Below are 26,456 nucleotides of genomic sequence, written 5' to 3'. Positions count from 1 at the left end.
GCAATGTACCAGAATAGGACTGATTTTCCAACTTTATTCCTGATAGAAATCTCCTGACAAGTCACAGATGAAATTATAGCAATGTTACACAAATGCAAACTCATTCACTTTTAGTTTCCCTCTCACATTCTCTCTCGCACTCTCCTACTCTCTCCCAAACTTGCCTTCACTCTCTTGCAATCACATGCTCTTTCATTCTCTTACCCTCTCTTGCACTCACTCTTGCTTGCACTCTCACTGTCCTATTTTCTTACTCATACTGATGCTCTCCTGAGCTCACTCACTCATTGTTTGACACTCTCACTTACTCTCATTTTTGTAGTCATTCTCACTCGCACTGGCACTCATTTTCTGTCTCCCTCTCTCCCTCTATGTGTGTGTGTGTGTCTCTCTCTCTCACACCCCCCCCCCCCCACTTCTACATCTCTCTCTCTCTCCCTCTCCTCCCACCCCCATGCCCCCCCCCCTTCTGCATCTCTCCCCCTCCCCCTTCCCTCCAGGTAAAAGAACTTTGTGTTGATCTCAAGCATCTGCCACAAATCAATGGACTAAAGCAGCCTTAATGCTGAACAACACTCGACCTTTTGGATTGTACTGTCGTGTGTTGGTTGGGAAAACATTAATATGCTGAGGCTGTGTAAATGAAAGTATGACGGCAACTTCTGTGGTTCATCTTTTATTTACTGAAGCAAATACAATACATCACACTTTGCACACCTGGGCTCCCAGAAATCCTCAATGGCCCAGACGGGCCTAGTTTTGAGTCTGAGGCAGAGCACTGGGGAAGATTTGGAAGAGTTTCAGTGTAAATGAGCCTGATGTAGGATTGAATCGTCAGTGGCCTTTCCAGCCCCAGCCGAATGAATGCTGTATAGTCCAGGTTGAGTTGAAGTGAGGGTCTGTGTGTGTGTGTGTGTGTGTGCCCCCTGTGAAATGCTGAGTCACTAGCTGTTAATTTCTAACCGTTCCAAGTCTGCTTTGACCTTGTTGCTGATGTTTTTGTCAAACAGTCCCATGTCTGGGGTTTTAACCTGTCAGAGTTTGCTGTGTTCTTTAATTGTCTGTGCACGTCTGCCCTTGCATGGTACTAACCCAGCGCTCACTGTGTGTGACGTTTGACCTGCAGGTAATATCATGGAAATCCAAACTGCCCCTCCAAACAATCATGCGCCTGTTACAGGTCCTGGTCCCACAAGTGGAGAAGATCTGCATTGACAAGTAAGCATGTGAACTAACAACTCCGCCTGCAGGCCAGGCGTTGCTGAGCTTCTACACCTCACCCATACAAATAGGAAATCCCTGTGTGACTGGAGTTATCAGTGTGAATGTCCCTTAGCCTCAGGCCAGACTAAAACAGTTTGAATTCATTAGTCTTGTTAAAATCTCTTCGAATCTTTTGGCAGCCATTTGCTTTCATGTTAACATGGTGGGTAACCCTCATTCTGAGATTCTTTCCCCAGTTTGCCAATCTTCTTGGTAAAATGACAGAAAGCTAGCAGCTTCCCTGCACGCTCTGTATTAAAACCACAAGGGAGCCAGATTACCTGGAGGTGCGGCTATTGGCTGAGGCAGCACCAGGTATGAGCGTGAAAACTGCCTGCTTCCAGTTTTGGCTCTTGGTTAATATGGAGGGTGCTCATTTCAGCTGCACCGATGATCTGGTTTGCACTGGCTGGGCTCAGGGTCCCCAGTTATTTTTGGGGGAGTTGAGATGGATAGTCTCACTGCTGATCCCACCCTCACCACCACACCCTTTCTCATAGACATGTTCTACCCTTATCCAAGGAGGTACCTAGACTGCATTCCCCTGGAAGGGGATGTCCTTGGTTGAAGTGTCAATAGTTTTGGAGCAAGAGGAGACTGGAATCAACTTGAGGTAGCTTGAGGAAATCCGACTCCGAGTTGATGCCTGAACTTTGAAGACTGCAGCACATCAGAGAAAGGGAGAATCTCCTGGGCATGTTTCAGGAGGTAGTCATACCCTTAGATTGACTATTTCCAATTTGTTTAGTGGTCGGGGACAGAAGGGTGTGACTATGAGTGAGGCAGGTAGAGGGATCAAGGAGGTAATCCTGAAGGAGCCTCAACCCTTAAGCTTTTCTGCTACCAGGTTTGAGATGCTTGCTCCCTGTGTAGGTGAGAGTGGGGGCTGTAGGGAGGATGAGTAAACTGACCATAGCACCATGGAGCAGGGAGCCATTCAAGAGAGGGGAGAAAAGAGAAATGCAGTTGTAATCAGGGATAGTACAGTCAGGGGAATAGACACTGTTCTGTGTGGCCAGGATCGAGAGTCCCGGGTTTGCTCCCTGGTGCCCAGGTTCAGGATATCTCATCCGGGCTGCAGAGGAACCTGGAGTGGGAGGGGAAAGATCCAGTTACCATGGCCCACGTAGATACCAGTGATATGGGGAGAAAGAGGAAAGAGGCATTTAAAGTCTGGTTGAAAATTTGTAGCTCAGGTGTCCATTGTTATGGTTCTGTTCGCCGAGCTGGAAGTTTTTGCTGCAAACATTTCGTTCCCTGGCTAGGGAACATCATCAGTGCTATTGGAGCCTCCTGTGAAGCGCTGCTTTGATGTTTCTTCCGGTATTTATAGTGGTTTGTTCTTGCCGCTTCCGGGTGTCAGTTTCAGCTGTAGTAGTTTGTATGTGAGGTCCAGATCCATGAACATCAGCTAGCCACAAAACGACACGACCAGCTATCCCTAGTAGCCATACACTCAGACAACCAGGAACATGAATTTGACTGGGAAAACACTACCATCATAGGACAAGCCAGACAGAGAACAGCCAGGGAATTCCTAGAGGCATGGCATTCATCCACAAACTCCATTAACAGACACATGGACCTGGACCCAATATACAAACCACTACAGCTGAAACTGACACCTGGAAGCGGCAAGAACATCCATCAACAGACACATCAACCTGGACCCCACATACAAACTACTACAGCTGAAACTGACACCCGGAAGCGGCAAGAACAAACCACTATAAATACCGGAAGAAACATCAAAGCAGCGCTTCACAGGAGGCTCCAATAGCACTGATGATGTTCCCTAGCCAGGGAACGAAACGTTTGCAGCAAAAACTTCCAGCTCGGCGAACAGAACCACAACGAAAGAGGCATTGCTGAGGTAATATGAGCAGCTAGGGACTAAATGAAAAAGCAGCATTTCAAAGATAATCTCTGGAGTGCTTCCTGAGCTATAATTGGCAGAGGGTCAACAAGATTAAAAAGGTAAATGCCTGGTTCAAAGATTGGTGTGGGAGAAATGGGTTCAAATTCATGGGACATTGGCACCGGTATTGGGAAAGGACGGAGGTGTTCTGATAGGATGGGCTCCACCTGAATCATTAATGACACCAGAGTCCTGACCAATCATATAACTAGAGCTGGAGGGAGGACTTTAAGCTACATAGTGGGGATGGATTCAATTGCATGGAAAACTGTAAAATCAAAGGTAAAAGAGAAGGTAAGATTACTGATTAGTGATGGGGGTGGATTGTTGGTAGAAAATAAAAGGAAGAGCCAGAATGTGTGAATGTCATATTGTCCCAAAGAGCTAGAAGAGTGGAGGGAAACTTGATAAAAGAACAAATGTAAAGGCTTTGTATCTTAATGCATGAAGCATTCAGAATGAGGTAGACAGACTAATGGTGCAAATTGGGGTAAATGGATACGATCTCGTCATCATTACGGTTACAAGGAGATCAAAACCGGAAACTTCACCTTCAGGGCTGTTTGACCTTTCAGATAGACAGGAGGGTTGGGCATAGTGGTGGGCTGGCACTGTTGATAAATAAATGAGGATAGTTGTGAGCGATGATCTGGGCTTGGATGTTGACTCCATTTGGGTTAAAGTAGAAATCAGCAAGGGAAGGAAGACTTGGAGAGGAGTAGTGCACAAGGCCCCAAACGGGAGCCAGTCTGTGGGAAAGGTGATAAATCTCCAAGTAATAGGAGTATGTGAAAAGAACAGAGCAATAATTATGGTGGCTTTATCTTCATTTTGATTGGTTAGTCAAACTGGAAGGGTAGTTACAACATCAAATTCAGAGGGCCAGCTTCTGAGCAAAATGTCATGGAGTCAGTCAGGGAACAGGCTATTCTGCTTCGGTAATGGGTTTTGAGGCAAATTCAATAAATGATCCCCAGGTAGGAAGTAGTTACCATTACGTAATAAAATTTGCTTTTCAATTTGAGTAAGAAACTTGGGTCGGGAAAAACTATTTAACTTACAAAAAGAATTCCAATAAATTGAGGATAGAGTTAGCTAAAATAGCCTTGGCAGATAGATGAGCAGGAATGACAGTGACAAACAATTAAGAAGGTAATCCATGGCTTTAAGTAAAAATGCATCCCAATAATGAGGAACGATTCTAAGAGAGGGATAAACTAATCATGGAAAATTAAGGAGAATATTAAATTTAAAAGAAAAAGCATATGAAAAGACCAAAGTCAGTGAATCCTGAACACTAGGGTAAATTCAGAACCCATCAAAGAAAGTTGCAAAAGATGATCAGGAGAGGGAAAATAATCTGAGAGGTCAAATTAGCCAGAAAAATAAAAATTAGATTAGATTACTTACAGTATGGAAACAGGCCCTTCGGCCCAACAAGTCCACACCGACCCGCCGAAGCGCAACCCACCCATACCCCTACATTTACCCCTTACCTAACACTACGGGCAATTTAGCACGGCCAATTCACCTGACCCGCACATCTTTGGATTGTGGGAGGAAACCGGAGCACCCGGAGGAAACCCACGCAGACACTGGGAGAACCTGCAAACTCCACACAGTCAGTCGCCTGAGTCGGGAATTGAACCCAGGTCTCAGGTGCTGTGAGGCAGCAGTGCTAACCACTGTGCCACCGTGCCGCCCACTATTAGCAAGAAATATAAAAAAAACTTTAAACAGCTAAAAAAAGAAACAATGTGTTGTGGAGAAAATAAAGAGAACCACCAGAAGATGCAGAGTTCTTCAAGAAATAGGTCTTTTATTTGCAAACAAAAAACCGTGATACTGAGAAAGCGGATTCTCAAATGCCCCCAAACCTCAGGGTCTGTGGATTTTTATATTTTTTTAATCATGTTTCTGTTAGCTTATCAGCATGTCCACCTGTCATGGTAGATAATTAGCTGTTCAATCTGGTACAATAGTCTCCTGTCTCAAGCTGACTCTACTGATGATTAATTAGTTAAAAATCACACAACACCAGGTTATAGTCCAACAGGTTTAATCGCAAGCACACTAGCTTTTGGAGTGATGCTGCTTCAGCTACTCCGAAAGCTAGTGTGCCTTCAATTAAACCTGTTGGACTATAACCTGGTGTTGTGTGATTTTTAACTTTGTACATCCCAGTCCAACACCGGCATCTCCAAATCATGAGTATTAATTAGCTATTTTAATGTCATGTCCCAAATACTTACGGTCCCAGTCCTGTCATAATCACACTTAACAGAGAAACTTGCTTTATTACTTGTGTTTGTCATCTCACCATAGTGACCTTTCAGCCTTAACCTTACCCTGCTAATTGGTGTAAGAATGTTCCACTATGGCTATCCCATCCTGCCCCTGCCTTCCACAGACCACAGGTGGCTAGTGGTCTTCATGCTTTAACCCTTCCCATGCTTTCATGCTCTTTATTTTCCATATTCCCCCCTTTGAGACCTACTGGTCTCACCCAGAGAAAGAAGACAATAAGCTCAGCCTCTCTTGTGCCCAATACAAACAATGTAGGTCTCAACATGGACTAAATAATTTTCGGAGTCTGAGACTTAAAGGGTTCTTCCTCCATTCCTGGGCTCCTTTGGGCCAAAAGCCTGTCCTCCAATAACCAGAACAGGAAAAAAAAACCAAGATTCCTCACTATCTAAGACCCGTGTGTTCTTCAAAGTATCATTGACTTCCCCACGTGGACATATTCCTTGCACTGTGGTGATTGTTAGATCATAATAGTAGGGCAGTGGGGTTCCATCAGAGGAGTAAGCACTTCCTGGGGTAGCTGATATGACCACAAATTGCCATGTAGTAATGCGAACTAAAAAGGACTTAATAAAAGGTAAAGTACAACAAAAGATGAAGGCAACAACAAGCAAAACTGCACCCACAATAAGACCAATCTTGACAAATCATGCTCCCCAAGGCCATAATATACTATTCAGCCAACCCAAAGCCTGATGACCAAACCCTGCATGGTCTTTTAGCTCTGGTCTTAGATTCTTTAGTTTTTCCATTGCTTTATAAGTAAAAGATCCCCCAGGGTAGTGGTGTTAGGTATAAAGGTACAGCAATGTTCCCCAAACATCTCACAAACCCCGCCTTTTTCTGCCAATACCCAATTGAAGGCTGTTTAGCCATGTCATTTTGGTAGTCAAATCCAATTGTCCTCCCAAGGTCACAAGGGCGTCGTCAGTATAATTAATAAATCTCTGGTTGTCATAAATGTAATTAATCCATTCAGCGTTCTTGCTAACCCCTATCACTGGGATGAGAGCTTCCAGGCCCGTGGCAATCTCATTGTGGGCCCTAAACTCAATAGGAATACCTCCTGGCTATCCTATGCTATCAATCCGAATTGTTGGATCAGGGACATACTGTCGCCTAGTTTGGCACAAAGCTGACTGTGACATTGCATCAAGTTACGCGTGTGGTGATATAACTACCACGTGTCGGAGCATTACACTGGCACAGCTGCCACTCCGGCCAGCCGGCAGCGTCAGGTGCAACCCTCCTTTTTTACCACACAGCCACCGAGTATCTGCCAGGGGGACGCGATGAGAATTTAAAACAGCCCCAAAGGTGGTGTCCTCCTTGAGGTCAATCGTGTTCCTGCAAAGATCCTTAAAATAGCTGACTGGTGTGGAGCCATTTCGCTTAAAACTTTCAAAACTCAACCCTTCCCGTATCCTGAAAGCAACCACTGAACATGTAATTAGTCTTACTGGTGGACCATGGGGTACTATAGCCACACCACTGTTGGAGTTGCTGCCTGCCCATGTCATCCTGCTGATAGAACATAGAGCCTTGAAATAGAAGGCACCAAAAGGGGCAATGGGATTGCCTGGAAGTTGATGAATCATCCGGGTTAAGAGATTGGCTAGAGTACTGCAAATGCCATTGAGTACAGGTGGTCAAGTTATAAGGCATATGGACAACATAGTATGAGGAGGTTGCCTTAGTACACAAGAAACAGTCCTGTCTAGCCATTATTACAGCCATATAGTTTGCCCATTGATACCAGTTATTGTCACGGGCGCGGACCCATGTTAGGGCAGCAAGGGCTGCACTTCTAATACGTCTTTGCCTCCCAGCCTGAGTGACCCTGGCATTACCAGTCCAGGTCTGCCAAGTTAATGGTCTCCGAGTCTGAGTATGCAGGCCTGGCATCAGAGAGTGGGGCATCATGGGCATCCCCCACGTCTTCCCCATCCCCACTACCAGGAGAACTATGCACCACATCTAGAATGATCAGTATCCCCAAGAACCTCACCTATACCTTGTTCGGAACCCTGCTGAGGGGTACTAGCCTCCTGTGTGCCCTGCCCGTGTCCAAGTTCCTCGGCCTCAGCTCCACTTACCTCAGTGTTAGAGTTAGTTGTGCTGGTGGGAGAGCTTTAGTACAATGATGAAGGTGGTACCATATGTGTTGTCCTTCCACTTGGATGGCGGTAGGTGATGCCTTAGTCACTACGAAAGGTCCGTCTCTCCTTGGCTCATTCCAGCATCTTTGAAAAACCCTCAGGTACACTCAATCTCCGGGTTTAATAGGTCCTTCCTCATTGACAGGTGTCGGTTCCCTTTGTGTTTCCTGCAGCTGGATAGTCTCATGTACCATATTTAGCTGCTGCATATATTGCTTACGTTCCGAGCTTAACCGCTCCAGCCTTTTCACCTGGGCACTGGCATAGACCTACCTGTGAGCATCTCATGCGATGTTAGGTTGGTCATGCAATTAGTCTGCATGCGATAACTTATCAGCACCAGCGGCAGCGCATCAACCCAATTAAGGTCGGTGCTTGCACAGATCTTGTTTATTTTGGTTTCCAATGTCCCATTAATCCTTTCCACCATACCCTGGGACTGGGAATGATACATGTACCCAAACCTCTGTTTTATCCTCAAAGACTCAGCACCAACTTTACTTTCTGAATGAAGGTAGACCCGTTGTCTGAACTAGCTTCCGATGGTATACCAAACCTTGGGATAACTTAATTCGTCAGAAATCTCACTACTGTTCCAGCTCCTGGTTTCAACCTTGTTTCCACTGGGCTAGCTGATTTCACTCTCCCAGATCTGTATCATGCTCTGACTAAAACGTGGCTGGTAATGCATCCAATTGCTCATTACCATATCTTCCTCCACTATCACTGGCATGCTCCGATGGGATGTTATCTTGACTTCCTTCGGATTCCCTGTCAAGTTGCAGCATGCTAGGATTTTAATATAGCTGCCATCCCTGGATTCCCAAACCCTTGTCATGAGCATATACCATTCCCTGACTGTTTCTACATGCCTGGCCATAGGTCCTAAGTCTTTAGATTGATGTCCCTTATTTACCAGTAAGGTTACATGTGGTGCGGTGCCTGGTACTCTATTCCACTTTTCCAGGAACACATCTGTCTATGTTTGCAGGATCACTCCCTGCTGCCCTAATACTATTGCTTCACTTCTCAAATGTTGTGGAGCAGTGACTTCCTGCTGCCACTGCCTCTCTAACACCTCACCCTGAGATCAAATATCACTGAACAGTGCAGCTCTGACTTAGGTGGTCTTGCTTTAGTCAACATCGTCAACACTTCTGCTTTCCACACCCCCCAAATGTCTTGAATATCACTTGCTATATCCCCTATCCAATAAACATTAGCATCTTTAACTACTTGCATCATTAATTATGTATTGGCCTTTTGTACGACCAAGCCCTGCTGTGTGCACTCCAATCTTACCTCTAACTGTGATAAAGCATCCCTACCTAACAAGATAATATTGGCAGAACTATCTCCCTACCTTTCATTTCTAATCTTACTGGAGCTGTAAATCGGATTAACTGTGATTTCCCTGAGAACCCTACAGTTTTAACGAATTTACTTGACATGGGAAGGTGAGAGGCATACCGTGGCTGTACACAAGTGTATGTAGCTCCAGTATCTATCATCACCGGTGTCTGCCGCCCTTCTATATTACCTTGTATTACTGGTTCTTGATCAGCCTCCCTTGCTACTACAGGGTAGTGCCCCTTCCCAACCAGGTTCTCAGGGTATCCCTAAAACATCCCATACGGGTTAACAGGTCCTCCTGGGCCTGTAGATGTCTGGGAAGTGGCCACTGGGGATTCCCGCCGTCCAGGGCCGCTGTAGGGTAGAGGGCCCGGTCCAATAAGGGCAATTCCTCCTAAAGTGGCCTGGTTGATGGCACCCTAGCAAATCATTTGTGGCCCCCCCCCCGAGCCTGATAATTTATCATGTACCTGAGTGCCCCATTCCTACCTCCCTGTCCTTGGGGACTCCTGTTCTGTTTAGTTTGTTGTTTAAATCTGCCCCGCCCCGGATATGTCACCTGCGGGAAAGCTTCTCTTAAAAACCCTCCATTGCTGGCATGGGACTTTCTGGCCCCTGTTTGGGTTACCTGATAGGGCCCTCCCATGCACCGGCACTTGGTTCACACCAGTATTTGATTACCGTGTCGGTTCTTACTGGCAACACCTTTTTAGCCTTCTCTTTTTCTTTCCTATTAAGCTCTTCGCGCTGCATTTACACCAGCTTCCTTTGCACCTCCTCCTGCTGTTCAGACAATTTCTCTTTGTCTTTTCAAAACCTTTCAACTGCATGAGCGATATGATCTCCAAATTCCCTGGTGTCTCATTGATGATGTCAGACCCACCACCCCCTCCAGCCTTGACCTGACTCGGGAGGGCATTACCTCAATGATGGAATTTCAGAACATTGTGGTCAGTAACTGATTAGTCTCTGTGTCTTGCTCTGTTTCCAGCCTCCACTTCTTTAACTGTTTCTCCAAGTAGGCAGCTGGGTTTTGACTTTCTCCCAGTGGGTCCCCTCTGAGCCTGGGGGTCCATTTTGGGTGGATAACAGTCTCTTCAGGCCCGCCGTACATTCTGTCTCACTCGATCAAACACGACCCCATCAATCATTGGATTGTCTGCCGCATTTTTCAAGCGGGTTCAGACCATTATTTCCTTTAACTGCGGGAGCCCTACCAACCTCACCAGCAGGGCCTTCAAGTCTCCTATAGCCAGCAATCGCCCTGTGGTTTCATCTTCAAAAGCCCTGATCCCCTTTCCCGCTCCCTCATGTAAACTGGGCAGCGCATTCTTCAGCCCTTCCAGATCCTGAGTTCCCCAAGGAATATGTATTGTGGGTTTCTCCCCTCTTTTATATGGAGCAGTAGCATCCTTCCCTGTTGGCCCTTTTTCCCTTTACCGACACTACTTCTCAATAAATCCCCCTTGAGCTCTGAGTCTAATGCTGTTTCCAATTCCTCCCATTCTTTATGTACTGGGGCCTTTTTCATTCCTTGTCTCTCATCATCCCTTTCTGCTTGCTCTGTGTCACTTTCGCTGCTTTTCTCTTCAGCCCACCTTTCGTATTGCCATGAGTATTCCTCAATTGCTTTTTGTTCCCTTAGCCCACGCAGCACACTAATCTCATGTTTCAGCTTTTCTTGCTCTTGTTGTACAGCTTCTATTTGCTCCTGCCTGTCCCATTTCTCTCTTTCTCTTCTTTCCCTCAGTTCAGTTTTGTCTTCCACACTTGCATCCCATTCTAACTGTCGCTCTATTTCTACTGTTCCCTTTATTACTGGACACTGCTTCAATGCCTCTTCACTCGAGTCGGGAGGAGGTCTATTCAACTCCTTCACATCTGGGTATAGAGGGTGGGGGCTGATTCCTGCTTTTCTGTTTTCCCCTAACTGCTCAGCTTGCTCTTTTCCTGGTCACCACAAGCTACCTTCAGTTCCTCACCTTCTTTCCTGAAAAGTTTCATCTCCCGATCCCTTTTTTTGGTTTCTATTTTTAGATTTATCTTTCGGCTTATAGTTCTTAATTAATCCTTCCACCTCATTGCACATGTGTACATCAAAGGTACCTTCTGTTGGCCATTTAGACAATAAATCCTTAGTTCTCTTTTCCCATTTCTCAGAAATTTTTACAATATCATTTCTTGCCACTGGAAATTTCTTAGTCAGTATCTCAACTGCAGTCCCTTTATCCACCCTACCATGTATTGCAGTCCAACTAAGGTATTATCTTTGCTCTCATAAATCACTTCCTCATACCATTCAAGTCCAGTAGTGCCTTGTTCAATAGTATAAGCAATTCCTAACTTTTTAACTTGCAACTGTCCCTTACCAATCTATCAATTTCTCAACGTCCTCAATTGCAGCTAGTTAATACAAACAACCTATTCTCATTCATTCAGCCTAAACCAATCTAACACTGCACCTTCAAAATGCATCAATCACTTATGGCTTCTTGAGAAATTTCTCTCTCAAAAAAAACTATCTTAAATTCTTATAGTGCAATATAAAGTCAAACTACCCCTGGATCCCGAGCTCCAGGGAAACAACACACAAATACTTAACCAGCAACAAACAATTATACATACAAATCAGATCACAATAATTAAACTATAATCTCTCTCGCACATGCACTCCCTCTCACACGCGCTCTCACACGCGCTCACTCTCACACGCACTCCCTCTCACACGCACTCACGCACTCTCAGACGCGCTCACTCTCAGACGCGCTCACTCTCAGACGCGCTCACTCTCAGACGCGCTCACTCTCAGACGCGCTCACTCTCACGCGCGCTCACTCTCACGCGCGCTCACTCTCACGCGCGCGCTCTCTCACACACACGCTCTCTCTCACACACACGCTCTCTCTCACACACACGCTCTCTCTCACACACACGCTCTCTCTCACACACACGCTCTCTCACACACACGCTCTCTCTCTCTCACGCTCTCTCTCTCACACACACACACTCTCTCTCTCGCACTCACTCTCTCTCTCACACTCACTCTCGCACACGCACACACACACACACACACACACACACACACTCGCGCACACACGCACACACACACACACACGCACACACACACACACTCGGCCGTAAATCAATCTCTCTTATCCAGAGCCTTACTTAAAAGACCCTTCGTTCATTTCCAAAAATCCTATTATCCTACAGGCCTTATCTAATACGTTTGATAGTCTAGTAACACTATAACATTATGACTATTCTCTGCTTTTTTCCACTACTAATTTGCTGGCTTTCTAAACTGGTCTATCAGTGCTTCCAGTAAAACAATTTCCTCTTCTTTATTCCGTCGTGAAATTTTATATTTTTTTTTATCATGTTTCTGTGAGCTTTTCAGCATGTCCAACTATATTAATCAAAGTGCCTCACTCTAGCTACACAATAAACCAGTGATGTTAGTTCCCATTATCTCTTTAGTTGTACATTCTACTTAACGTTATTCTAATGTCATGGTTAGATATATATTGCAACTTTGCTACAGTGACCTTCCATTCCAGACTAATCTGTCAAGATAGATATTTAGCTGTTCCATCTGTTATAATAGTCTCCTGTCTCAAGCTGAATATTAATTAGATATTTTAATGTCATGTCCCAAATATTTATGGTCCCAATCCTGTCATAATAACACTTAACAGAAAAACTTGTTTTATTACTTGTGTTTGTCATCTCACCATAGTGACCTTTCAGCCTTAACCTTACCCTGCTAATTGGGGTAAGAATGTTCCACTATGGCTATCCCATCCTGCCCCTGCCTTCCACAGACCACAGGTGGCTAGTGGTCTTCGTGCTTTAACCCTTCCCATGCTTTCATGCTCTTTATTTTCCTTAAGAGGTCAAAGTGATCATAAATGTCTTAGAAAATGAATCTGGGGAGAGAGTTTTGGGGAATAAGGAAATAGCAGAGGAGTCAATCAGATATTTTGCATCAGTCTTTAGTTTGAGAATCTCATTAATACTGTAGAATACGGGGAAGGAATTAAATACCATCAACATCCACCAACAAAGCAGAACTAGCAAAACTAAAGGCAGAGAAGCCCCCGGCTCTGATGACTAGCATCGAGAATCCTAAACGTGATCACTGCAGAAATAGTGGAGACATTATTGGTTATAATTTTCCAAGGGCAGCACGGTGGCACAGTGGTTAGCACTGCTGCCTCACAGCACCAGGGACCTGGGTTCAATTCCCGACTCAGGCGACTGACTGTGTGGAGTTTGCACATTCTCCCCGTGTCTGCGTGGGTTTCCTCTGGGTGCTCCGGTTTCCTCCCACAGTCCAAAGATGTGCAGGTCAGGTGAATTGGCCATGCTAAATTGCCTGTAGTGTTAGGTAAGGGGTAAATGTAGGAGTATGGGTGGGTTGCGCTTCGGCGGGTCGGTGTGGACTTGTTGGGCCGAAGGGCCTGTTTCCACACTGTAAGTAATCTAATCTAAAAAGTCTTGGGATTCTGGAGAAGTAGCAGAGGATTAGAAAATGTGACACCCTGATTCAAAAAGAGAGAGAGGCCGGTTAGATTAACATAGCAGAATATTTGGGAAATCATGATGTCTGACTAATTTAAGACATTTTTGAGGAAGTCTCAACCAGAGTGGATAGAGAGAACCCGATAGATTTGTTGTATTTGAACTTACAGAAAGCATTCAGTAAGGTGCCTAACAAAGGGGCACGTCATGAGATGCGAGCCCATGGTGTTGGAGGTAGTGTATCAGCGTGGATAGGGAATTAGGAGAAAGTGAGGACTGCAGATGCTGGAGATCATAGTCACGAAACGCACAGCAGGTCAGGCAGCATCCGAGGAGCAGGAGAATTGATGTTTCGGGCAAAAGCTCTTCATCAGGAATGAGGAATCAGGATCGAGAATTGGCAAACAAGACAGAAACAGCACGTTTTTGTGAAGGGGTTTTTGTTTCAGATTGGTGACCTGTAACCAGTGGGATTCCACAGGGATCAGCGTGGGACCATAACTGTTTATGATATTTTTAATGACTTGGAGGAAGGATGTGAACGTACTTTAGCCAGTTTTGCAGATGACACAAAAAGATGGACACATTGGTTGACAAATGGAGTATATTGTGGGAAAAAGCAAAAGTGTTCATTTTGGAAGCGAGAACAAAAAAACAAAATATTCTTTAAATGGAATGAAACTGCAGGAAGCCGCACTGCAAAGGGACTTGGAGGTACTTGTGTATGAAACATAGAAAGCTAGCATGCAGAGACAGGAAGATTCATGGAATGGAGTATACGATTAGGAAAGTCTTACTGCAACTGTACAATATTTGGTGAGACCACATTTGGAATTATGTGAGCAGATTTGGTCCCCTTATTTAAAGAAAGATATTATTTCATTGGAGGCAGTTCAGAGAACGGTCACTCAGATGATGCCCACAATGGAGGAATTTTCTTACCAGCAAAGGACAAACAGGTTGGGATTCTACTCCCTGGAGTTTAGAAGAATGAGAGGTGATCTCACTGAAACAGAGAGGATCCTTAAGGGGCTTGACAGGGTCAATAGTGAGAGGATGTTTCCCCTCATGGGGGAGTCTAGGACCAGAATAAGAGGGTGCTAATTTAATATTGAGATAGAGTCATGGAGATGTACAACACAGAACCAGACCATTGGTCCAACTCGTCCATGCTGACAAGATATCCTCAATTCATCTGGTTGTATTTGCCAGCATTTGGCCCATATCCCTCTAAACCCTTCCTCTTCATATACCCATCCAAATGCCTCCTAAATGTTGCAATTGTACCAGCCTCCACCACATCCTCTGGCAGGTCATTCCATACACGTACCAACCTCTGCATGAAAAGGTTGCCCCTTAGGTCCCTTTTAAATCTTTCCCCTCTCACTTTAAACCTATGCCCTTTTAGTTTTGGACTCCCCTATCCTGAGTAAAAGACCATGTCTGTCTATATCCCTCATGATTTTGTAAACCTCTATGAGGTCACCCCTCAGCCTCCGACGCTCCAGGGAAAACAATCCCAGCCTATTCAGCCTCTCCCTGTAGCTCAAACCCTCCAACCCTGTCAGCATCCTTGTAAATCTTTTCTGAACCCTTCATGAAATGATATTTTCATGAAGGGTCTGTTTCAGTGCTGTGCATCTCTATAACTCGAAATAATTTGTGAAGGCATAGATTCTGAAAGGGGTGGCAGTAAGGAAAAGGTGGCCAATCACCTTTCCTCCTTTAAAAGGGTATCTTAACACTTTTTAGTCCAATGAAATATTGCATAGGATATTTTTGTTTTAAGGGTAAAAAATGAGGTCTGCAGATGCTGGAGATCACAGTTGAAAATGTGTTGCTGGTTAAAGCACAGCAGGTTAGGCAGCATCCAAGGAACAGGAAATTCGACGTTTCGGGCATAAGCCCTTCATCAGGAAAGGGCTGATGAAGGGCTTATGCCCGAAATGTCGAATTTCCTGTTCCTTGGATGCTGCCTAACCTGCTGTGCTTTAACCAGCAACACATTTTCAACTATTTTTGTTTTAAGTTGAGTATGAGTTTTTTTTGTATTTTTTTCTGAGGTAATTCAGGTTTGCATATTTAGTTTCACATGGATTGTACAGTGGGGTAGAAGTTTATTACTGAGATTCTCGTTGGTTGTTGGTGTCACTCAGTAACCTTTCTCCCAGTGCCCATACAGTACTGTGATTGTAGATAGACTGGCATTAATTCGGCTCCTTCACTCAGTGCTCTGTGTCATTGATTGTATCTGCACTGGTATTAATTCCTTCATGTGATTAAAGGTGAGTGACTTTAAGGGGGATGCTGTGCACCATTTCTCTGGAAACAGGGGAGGGGTCTGTCCAGCTCCATGTTCCTAATCACAAAAGTTAAAGCTGTGATTATCGAGTGTGGGCAGTTTTGGGATCAGCTGCAGTATTCTTTCAGGATAACTAGTCTGTCTGAGATTAGCAAAACAGGAAGAAGCCATTCAGCTCTTTGAACCATTCCCTCCATTTAGTTAGACCGAGGCTGAGCTGAATCTCAACTCCTTTTGCCTGCCTCTGATTCATAATCCTTGACATTATGCTTAATAAAACAATCAATCCAGTTTAGATATTTTATCATTGATGGACCACCCTCGGAACTTTATTCTGGGCATAAGGAGGTAGAGAGGAATGGCTGACATTGCAGGGTAAGTTAACATTGCTATTAAAATCTGCAAACAGTTGCTAAGCTGTGACCTGTGCCTGTTTGAATGCAGAGGTTTGACTGATGAGTCGGAGATCCTGAAGTTTCTGCAGCATGGCACCCTGGTGGGATTGCTCCCTGTGCCCCATCCCATCCTTATCCGCAAATACCAAGCCAACGCTGGCACTGCCATGTGGTTCCGCACGTACATGTGGGGCGTCATTTACCTGAGGTGAGCAGTTCCTTACCGTCCAATGTGTTGTCTTTTCAAGGAGCAGTTTGTGTGGATCTCTCAGGCAGAGGTCACCAGTGTGACTGCACTTCAGCCTCTTGCTGTCCTCCCTGCAGCTGCATGCAGGGTTGGTGGAACACTTTAACAACTTGTATGTCCTCTTTGCATAAGTTTATAGAGAATACAGCAACACGGAAACAGGCCATTCAGCCCAACCAGTCAATGCTCCTTCCTCTTTTCCTCATCTGAATCCATCATCGTGACCATTTACTCCCTTCTCCCTCATGTGCTAATCTTGTTTTCCCTCAAATCCATGTGTATTATTCATCTCCGCCCAGTCCCTGTGAGAATGGGTTCCACTCTCTCCCCCCATTCTGGGTGAAGTCGTCCCTTTTGAATTCCTGATTGGATTTCTTGGTCCCTATCTGAGATTAAAAAATGAGGTCTGCAGATGCTGGAGATCACAGCTGCAAATGTGTTGCTGGTCAAAGCACAGCAGGTTAGGCAGCATCTCAGGAATAGAGAATTCGACGTTTCGAGCATAAGCCCTTCATCAGGGCTTATGCTCGAAACGTCGAATTCTCTATTCCTGAGATGCTGCCTAACCTGCTGTGCTTTGACCAGCCCTATCTGAGATTGAGCACCTCCTCTCCAGAGGAGGGAAGATTCTCTTTGTCCACTTGGGTCAAAATCTTCCAAGATTTTAGGTCACCCTTCCCTTATGAAAGAGAGGGGAGAGCCGGCTTTGTCAGCCCTTCCCAGAAACATGTTCCCAGAGTTTATTGCTGTATAACATCTCTGTGTACCCTCACCATCGCTTTTAAGCAGAATTACACCCAGGTTTGATGCAGGTTTAGCATAAAGCTTTACTTTTCAATTCTATCCCATTGGATATAAAGCCTCCTGTTTGTTTTTTTTCAATGATTTTGCTAAACTGTGGTACCACTTTAATACTCTGGTGTCTCTACCTGACCTGGCAGACTTGCACATTCCAGATAACAAGTGGCTGCCTTATTCTTCCTCCCGAAATATACCGCCCTTATCTTGAACTGTTCTCATCTTCATTTGTCAGTGATTAGCACGTTAGCCTGGTCTGTTTGCGAACCCTGATGAGACTTTCAGCTCGGCCTGTGAATATGACAGCAGACTCCCAGTTTTCCAGTCGGCGTCTGGTCTCTCACATCAGTGGGTTAAACTCACCCGGACTTTTCTGTTTGTTTCCATAGGAACGTTGACCCACCCATCTGGTATGACACCGATGTGAAGCTGTTTGAAATTCAGCGAGTTTGAGGCAGGAAGCTGGAAAACTCTGGCCAAATTACTTTCACTTTAATTCTCCGTCTAACAGCTGGTATCCACATCCCTTTACCTAAACTGATGTAACATGTCCTTTCACACAGTTTGTCTATCCCCTAATAAGACTATGGGCAGACCCCTTCCTCACTGAGCCAGATCCTCACTAACCTCCCCCCAGCCCCCCGTCCCTGTCACTGTCTACCTGACCAGCTGTCCCCTGTTCCCATACTGCTCTGTCTGTGGGGCTTCAGTCTGGGGCAGATCCTTCACTGAATGATGGGTAACTGTCCACTCCATAACTCTCCACTGGCTCCGGTAATAAAGCAGCAGCTGCACGGACTCTCTCTGGGAGCAGCTGCTACTATTGCACCGTTTCCCTGAGCGAGGGTGACTCCCCCTACCCCTGCCCTCCGGTGTCTCTCTCCCCTGACCCCCACTGCCTTCCCGGTGTCTTTCTCTCTCCCCTGACCACCCCCCCCGCCTTCCCGGTCTCTCTCCCCAACCCCCCTTGTCCTCCCTGTCTTTCTCCCCCCCCCCGGTCCTCCTGATGTCTCCCCCTGACACTGCCCCGCCCTCCCGATGTCTCTCTCCCCTGACTCCCCTGTCCTCCCGGTGTCTCTCTCTCCCTCTCCCCTGACCCCCCCCCCCCCCCCCCCCCCCGCCCTCCTGGTGTCTCTCCCTCTCCCCTGACCCCCCTGCCCTTCCAGTGTCTCTCTCCCCTGACCCCCCCACCCTCCAGTGTGGGGGTGTCCCCTGTACAGGGGGTGTCTGTGAAGGAGTGGGTCAGTGTGTGAGTGTCAATAGGAAAGCAATCTCCACTGGTTGTTTTGGTCAGATTGTTACATTAGTCAGCATTGCTCCCAGTCTGTCCTCCTCTTTTCTTCTCTGCACCATGTGCATTCCTCAGACACTCCACTCCACACACTGGTGGCTGTGACATTTGAAATGTGTTGTGTAGGCCACATGTTGAACTGGTTGAGTTTGCCACAACTCCATTCCTGTCACAGTTACATTACTGTTGTTTCATATATTGAATGTCTCCATTTATAACACTGGTTGATGTAGATGTTAAATATTGAGTGTTTACTACTGAAGTTCGGTAAACAGTTTGTACTACAGGCTGGTACTGGGTTGCCTCAGTTTAATGGTAGTATAGGAATATCACATTGCATCATGTGCACTTTGCGTCCACACTGTACCTGTTGTGAGCCTTACTGCTGCTCCCAGCCCTGCTTACACCCAGCAGTTTATCTGTTTGTCACCTCTGACCCCTGTTTCTCCCCTCACACACCACTGATTCCACACCATACCTTCCAGCTATTAAAACTGTCAAGCAGGGAGGATATCTTTTAGTCTGTCTGATAGATAATGCATTCAGTTGTACATTACTGCATGTTCTAGTCTCTCCAAAGGTTGGTTCATTACATTCACCAATGTTATGTTGTAAACAAACACAAGATGTTGAGTATTTTAGCAGCTTGAGTGGACATTAAGGGAATCATAAGGGAAGCCGATCAGTCTCTTTGAAAGAGCAAACCGGTCCTTCTCCTTCTGCAAGTTTCTTCTTTACAATGCCTTTTAGAAATCATTTTAAAAATGTTGTCATTAACCCTCCAGACAGCACTCCATCATCATAGTATGGTTCATCACCACTTGAGTTTCTATTGTGTAAATGATCTTAACAATTAGTTCAAATATTTAAGATCCTTTTGTTGCTAAAATCCTAGTGATGGTTCTGCTTTTTGTTGTTGTATTCTGTTGGTCTGTGTACAAACCACAAACACTAACTGTAATGTTTTAAAAAAACACTGAGAACTTTATTAATTATTAAAGACCCAGAAAAGGTCGCGTTCTGACCTTGAATGTACCCTGTATTGAATGTTTCCTTTCCCATATCATTTGCGAAATCTTCCACGCGTGTTTAGACTTATCAGAAGTTGATAATCTTAAGTGCATTGACCTGGGAACTTGCTGTCTACAGCTCAGGGTGAAAACATTGCCTGGTGAGTCTGTGTCATACACATTCAGAAAGTCCGATGTTTCATCCTCACTGTGAATTGGGGCAGGATGTGGTTACTGGCTGCTGGGTCGAGAGCCATGTATTGGGCAGTTTAATCCCAGCAAAAGCCAACCCTGTCATATTGTAGAGGAAGCTTCACTCTCTATCTAACTTCGTGCTGTTCCTGTACCAGGAGCATTTGATAGGGAGGTGAAGAGGGAGTATTACTCTGTATCTAACCCAGTGCTGTCCCCGTCCTGGAAGTGTTTGATGGGGACCGTGTAGAGGGAGTATTACTCTGTATCTAACCCTGTGCTGTCCCCATCCTGGAAGTGTTTGATGGGGACAGTGTAGAGAGGATTTACTCTGTATCTAACCCTGTGCTGTCCCTGCCCTGGGAGTGTTTGATGGGGACCGTGTAGAGGGAGTTTTACTCTGTATCAAACTCTGTGCTGTCCCTGTCCTGGGAGTGTTTGATGGGGACAGTGTAGAGGGAGATTTACTCTGTATCTAACCCCGTGCTGTCCCGTCCTGGGAGTGTTTGATGGGGACAGTGTAGAGGAAGCTTTACTCTGTATCAAACACTGTGCTGTCCTTGTCCTGGAAGTATTTGATGGGGATGGTGTAGAGGGAGCTTTACTCTGTATGTAACTCCATGTTTTAAGTGTCCTGGGAGTATTTCATACTGTGACTGGGTGCCTGGGATGGTTAACACTAGCATCCTTCACATAACGAGTAGGAATGTTGAATGTTTTGGAAATGTTTTGACTTGGGGTCAGTTCGTGCTCTGTTCCTTGCATTGTTCAGGAGTGTTTGAACATATTGTCCTGCATTGAGTGGGTTGTTCCCTGATGGACTCCCTGATATTAACACACATGTAATAGCACTTTAGAAAATACTTGGTTGTTGTAACAGAAGGAAACTTAATGGGGAAAGATTCTCTGCAGGTAACGTTTTTTCAAATGTACTCACCTGTAGAGTTACTTTTCCCTTTAAGGACCCAGTATCTACAGATCTGTGTAGTTTTAATTGTCAAGTTACACAATTATTATTTATATTGTCTCTGAAGTGATGGTATTTGTATTCTTTATGTGTATTGTTTTCACACTGTTCTCATTATTTGAAAAAAAATAAATTCTTCAAAGAGCATAGCTGAGCAAGGCTGCAGGTTTGTTCCTTGGGGTGGGTTGTATTCAATAAAGTTTGGTTAGTAAGGCAGCCACTTGCACTGCTCTCTTGAGCTGACCAGCTTCCAGAACTAGAATGTGCTTTTGCAGTGTTGCCTCTGGCCTAAAGAGGGCAGTGTGCTGCTCTTGGTTCCCATCTGGGGACTTCCTCCTGAAAGAAATGAAAGTGTGGATCCCCTGAAGCCACATGACCGAATGTTTCACTGAGGGATGCTGTGGGGCGCTGCACATGAAAGGCAGCTTATTACATCAATGGAGGTCTGAAATCCTACTCAAATGGTATACCTGACATATGTTTCCTTCTTTTTCTTAAGAAATAGAGGGTTTGGTTAAGAAAAAGAAGGAAGCATATGTCAGGTACAGACAGGATAGAGCGAGTGAATTCTTAGAGTATAAAGGCAGTAGGAGTATACTTAAGAGGGAAATCAGGAGGGCAAAAAGGGGACACGAGATAGCTTTGGCAAATAGAATTGAGGAGAATCCAAAAGAGTTTTACAAATATATTAAGGACAAAAGGGTAACTAGGGAGAGAATAGGCCCCCTCAAAAATCAGCAAGGCGGCCTTTGTGTGGAGCCACAGAAAATGGGGGCGATACTAAATGAATATTTTGCATCAGTATTTGCTGTGGAAAAGGATATGGAAGATATAGACTGTAGGGAAATAGATGGTGACATCTTGCAAAATGTCCAGATTACAGAGGAGGAAGTGCTGGATGCCTTGAAACAGTTAAAGGTGGATAAATCCCCAGGACCTGATCAGGTGTACCCGAGAACTCTGTGGGACGCTGGAGAAGTGATTGCTGGGCCTCTTGCTGAGATATTTGTATCATCGATAATCACAGGTGAGGTGCCGGAAGACTGGAGGTTGGCTAACGGGGTGCCACAGTTTAAGAAAGGGGGAATAAATTTAAGGTGAAGGGTGGAAGGTATAGGGGGGATGTCAAAGGTAGGTTCTTTACCCAGAGAGTGGTGGGGGCATGGAATGCGCTGCCCGTGGGAGTGGCAGAGTCAGAATCATTGGCGACCTTTAAGCGGCAATTGGATAGGTACATGGATAGGTGCTTAAGCTAGGACAAATGTTCGGCACAACATCGTGGGCCGAAGGGCCTGTTTTGTGCTGTATTGTTCTATGTTCTATGTTCTAAAGGTGGTAGGGACAAGCCAGGGAACTATAGACCAGTGAGCCTGGTGTTGGTGGTGGGCAAGTTGTTGGAGGGAATCCTGAGGGACAGGATGTACATGTATTTGGAAAGGCAAGGACTGATTCGGGATAGTCAACATGGTTTTGTGCGTGGGAATTCATGTCTCTCAAGCTTGATTGAGTCTTTTGAAGAAGTAACAAAGAAGACTGATGAGGGCAGAGCAGTAGATGTGATCTATATGGACTTCAGTAAGGTGTTCAACAAGGTTCCCCATGGGAGACTGATTAGCAAGGTTAGATCTCATGGAATACAGGGAGAACTAGCCATTTGGATATAGAACTGGCTCAAAGGTAGAAGACTGAGGGCGGTGGTAGGTTGTTTATCAGACTGGAGGCCTGTGACCAGTGGAGTGCCACAAGGATCGGTGCTGGGCCCTCTACCTTTTGTCATTTTACATAAATGATTTGGATGTGAGCATAAGAGGTACAATTAGTAAGTTTGCAGATGACACCAAAATTAGAGGTGTAGTGGACAGTGAAAAGGGTTACCTCAGATTACAACAGGATCTGGACCAGATGTGCCAATGGGCTGAGAAGTGGCAGATGGAATTTAATTCAGATAAATGTGAGCTGCTGCATTTTGGGAAAGCAAATCTTAGGACTTATACACTTAATGGTAAGGTCCTAAGGAGTGTTGCTGAACAAAGAGACCTTGGATTGCAGGTTCATAGCTCCTTGAAAGTAGAGACGCAGGTAGATAGGATAGTGAAGAAGGTGTTTGGTATGCTTTCCTTTATTGGTCAGAGTATTGAGTACAGGAGTCGGGAGGTCATGTTGTGGCTGTACAGGACATTGGTTAGGCCACTGTTGGAATATTGCGTGCAATTCTGGTCTCCTTCCTATCGGTTGGATGTTGTGAAACTTGAAAGGGTTCAGAAAAGATTTACAAGGATGTTGCGAGGGTTGGAGGATTTGAGCTACAGGGGGAGGCTGAAGAGGCTAGGGGCTGTTTTCTCTGGAGCGTCGGAGGCTGAGGGGTGACCTTATAGAGGTTTACAAAATTATGAGAGGCATAGATAGGATAAATAGACAAAGTCTTTTCCTTGGGGTCGGGGAGTCCAGCACTAGAGGGCATAGGTTTAGGATGAGAGGGAAAAGATATAAAAGAGACCAAAGGGGCAACTTTTTCACGCAGAGGGTGGTATGTGTATGAAATGAGCTGCCAGAGAAAGTGGTGGAGGCTGGTACATTTGCAACATTTAAAAGACATATGGATGGGTATATAAATAGGAAGGGTTTGGAGGGATATGGGCCGGGTGCTGACAGGTGGGACTAGATTGGGTTGGGATATCTGGTCAGCATGGACGGGTTGGACCGAAGGGTCTGTTTCCATGCTGTACATCTCTATGACTCTATGACCTGTGTTGAGTTGGTCACAGCCTTGGGAATAATGTAGATCTGTGCCCCATTCAAATAATGAAATAACTGGTATTGGTTGTTAGATCTCTAGGTTATCAGATCTGAAGACTCTGTTGTAGGCAGCCATGTTATGGAAGTGGTGTGTGTTTGGCAGTTCCTCTTGGGTCAGACGCAACACTGAGCGGGGCAACAGTCTGGCTTGGCTTCAGAAAGGCAGCCGTGAGCGTGATAATGGCTCAGGGATGGAGTGTGTGAAGGCACTCAAAACAACACCCCCAAGGCTGTGGTGAGAGGCAGTATTGGTTTTAATGGGGACTTCAGAAATACAGGAGTGGGTGTAAGGTAGCAAGTCAGTAGCTGCAGAATGATCATGATGAGTAAAGGACCCAAAAACAAAAAGAGAGCTGAGAATTTGAAGGTCAGTGTTAGCGTGAGGGACAGCTGTTATGTTGGAAAGAGGTGGTGGGTAGAGAAGGGATGAGCAGAGATGCCTTTTCTGTTGTTCATGATGGTAGTGGAAAAACTATAGGAGATGGTGATGCCAAGGGAGTAGCTGTGAATATAGATTAGAGACAGAAGAGCAGAGGAAAATTGTAATTACCAACGATGAGAAGCTGCTTGGAGCAGAGACTGAGGGAGAGGAGATAACTGAATGAGAAGCTTGTCATACACAGTGAGTGTGTTACCAGGTACAGCAGCAAGGAGTGGGACAGGGTAAGATGCTGAAAGGGTAAAGGGTCCCACAGGGCTGGCTAATCATACCAGTGTGTGGCTGAGAGCGAAGGAACTGCATTCACCAACAGCTCATTTGGGTTGTGATGCAAGAGTTAATTTACCTCAACAAGGGAAAATATACTTGGATAAACAGAATGAGATTTGAAAAACAAATTATTCGAAATATTAACAAACATGAGGAAGCAAAGAAATATGATGATCCTATTGTAAAATCTACCCTCACACCAAACAGTCTCTCCGTGACTAAACAAGCCCTTTCAAATTTACCCCCCTCCCCCAACCGATGGTCCAGAGGATCTGGCTGGCTGGATCTCTGCAGTGCTTCCTGTTGCCCAGAGTGCACAGAGCTGGAAGATTATGGTAGGAGCAGGTCAGAGCGCCATGCGGCATCACTGAGAGATTAATTCACTGCTCTGTCTTGGGAAGGGAAATGGCTACTGGGATGGGCAGCAGAAATACGTGAAGGGGATACAGGATAGTTTCTGGGATGGGAACTTTAGTTATGAAGACAGATCAGAGAGGCTGGGAGCTGTTCACCTTGGAGAAGGGAATCTGAGGGAGGTTTTCAAATCATGAGATCTGTGGATAGACTAGTTGGGTTGAAACTGTTTCCATTGACAAAAAGAACCGAGAATGAAACGGCAAAGATTTGAAATAATTGGTGAAGCAGCGGTTACATGCAAACATCTTCACCCAGTGAGTGGTTTTTCTCTGGAATGCCCTCCCTGAAACTGGGATCAAGTGAAACATTTAAAAAGGGAATGAGACTGTGATCTGTCAAGGAGGGAAGGTCAGGGTTCCAGGCGGGAAGGTCAGGGTTCCAGGCGGGAAGGTCAGGGTTCCAGGCGGGAAGTGGAGGGATGGCACTCGGTGCATTGCTTCAGAGATCTGCTGCTGACGTGAGTCAGTTCAGGAAACCCCAGATTTGTGTCCGGGTACATTGGGGCAGCAGCTGAGGGCTATAATCTGACAGCCCGTGCCTCAGAGAGGGGGAGAGACTATTGTCACAGTGCCTCCGATGTATCTGTGGGTAAGCTTCTAACATGTTTTCCCCCCCCCCCCATCACAGGCAGCCAATGTGATGGTTTAACGTGTGGATGAAAGCTCAAGTTCAACAGGATCAAATTCAGCATCAACGTGCACGGATTGGTTCAACCTCGGGCTGTTCTGAGGAAGAACAATGTTGCAGTTAGTTCAGGACGGAATGAGGAAATGTCGACCCTAACGACTTGCCGTGTGAAAATGTTTTTTTTAGACTTACAGTGTGGAAACAGGCCCTTCGGCCCAACAAGTCCACACCGACCCGCCGAAGCGAAACCCACCCATACCCCTACATTTACCCCTTACCTAACACTACGGGCAATTGAGCATGGCCAATTCACCTGACCCGCACATCTTTGGACTGTGGGAGGAAACCGGAGCACCCGGAGGAAACCCACGCAGACACGGGGTTTTTATTCTGTCATGAGTTGAAATATATCCCCTATCAGTGTTGTTCCTTTTACAGCAGGAACAACTTCTCCCTGTCTACTCTGTCCAGCTGACTCACGAATTTGAAAACCTCTATCAAATCTCTAAGGGAAACAGACTCAACTTCTTCAAGCCATCCTCATCACGTGAGGCTTCTCATTCCATTCTTGTAGAATTGCTTCTGTGCGCTCTCTCTCTCTCCCCCTCTCTCTTTCCCCCCCCTCCTTCCCTGACTCTCTCTCTCTCTCTCTCTCACACACACACACACACACACACACACACACACACACACACACACACACACACCTTTCCTATAATATGGCACCCACATCTCATTCACAATATTCCAGGTATTGATGTCGAACAGGTTCAACATCACCTTGTTCTGGTACTCTGTGCCCCTATGAAGCTGTGAACACGGGATACATTATGAGCTGCTCTGTCCACCTGTCCTGTCACCTTCAGTGGTCTGCACACACACAGCCCCACACCCTTTGCTCCTGTATCCCCTATAGAATATCGCCCCAAGTTTTAAAAATTCTTTCACTGAATATTTCCCAGTCTCGAATTATCCCAAATACCATACAGAGTGGTCATTGTTATTACAGGCAACAAAGCAAGCAATAAACACACAGCAAACCTCCATAAGCAGCATTGTGAGGTCAGGGATGTAGGTCAGGGATGTTGATTCTGGGCTAGATATTAACCGGGGCACTGGGCAGACCTTCCAGCTGGTTTAAAACATATACACTGTCAAACCTTCAACAAACCCATGTCAGA

At 45.6% G+C, this 26,456-nt stretch overlaps 1 protein-coding gene across 2 annotated transcripts in view; it reads left to right on the top strand.

Moving 5' to 3' along the window:
- LOC132827693 (protein HID1) overlaps positions 1–18,363 on the top strand; it is a 129,498-nt gene extending 111,135 nt beyond the window's left edge. The window contains exons 18-20 of one of the 2 annotated variants that reach the window (XM_060844366.1): positions 1,127–1,218; positions 16,271–16,429; positions 17,656–18,363. In XM_060844366.1, coding sequence (XP_060700349.1) covers positions 1,127–1,218; positions 16,271–16,429; positions 17,656–17,719 — 315 coding nt within the window. In that variant the 3' untranslated portion in view covers positions 17,720–18,363. Of the gene's footprint in view, positions 1–1,126; positions 1,219–16,270; positions 16,430–17,655 lie in introns of those variants that run through there. The other variant, XM_060844367.1, reaches the window with a different exon arrangement.
- The last annotated feature ends 8,093 nt before the right edge of the window (positions 18,364–26,456 follow it).

This window comes from Hemiscyllium ocellatum, chromosome 25, assembly GCF_020745735.1.
Source record: "Hemiscyllium ocellatum isolate sHemOce1 chromosome 25, sHemOce1.pat.X.cur, whole genome shotgun sequence".
In the NCBI taxonomy this organism is placed as follows: domain Eukaryota; kingdom Metazoa; phylum Chordata; class Chondrichthyes; order Orectolobiformes; family Hemiscylliidae; genus Hemiscyllium; species Hemiscyllium ocellatum.
The sequence above is the reverse complement of the archived record's forward strand: the minus strand, read 5'-3'. Positions and strand labels throughout refer to the sequence as shown.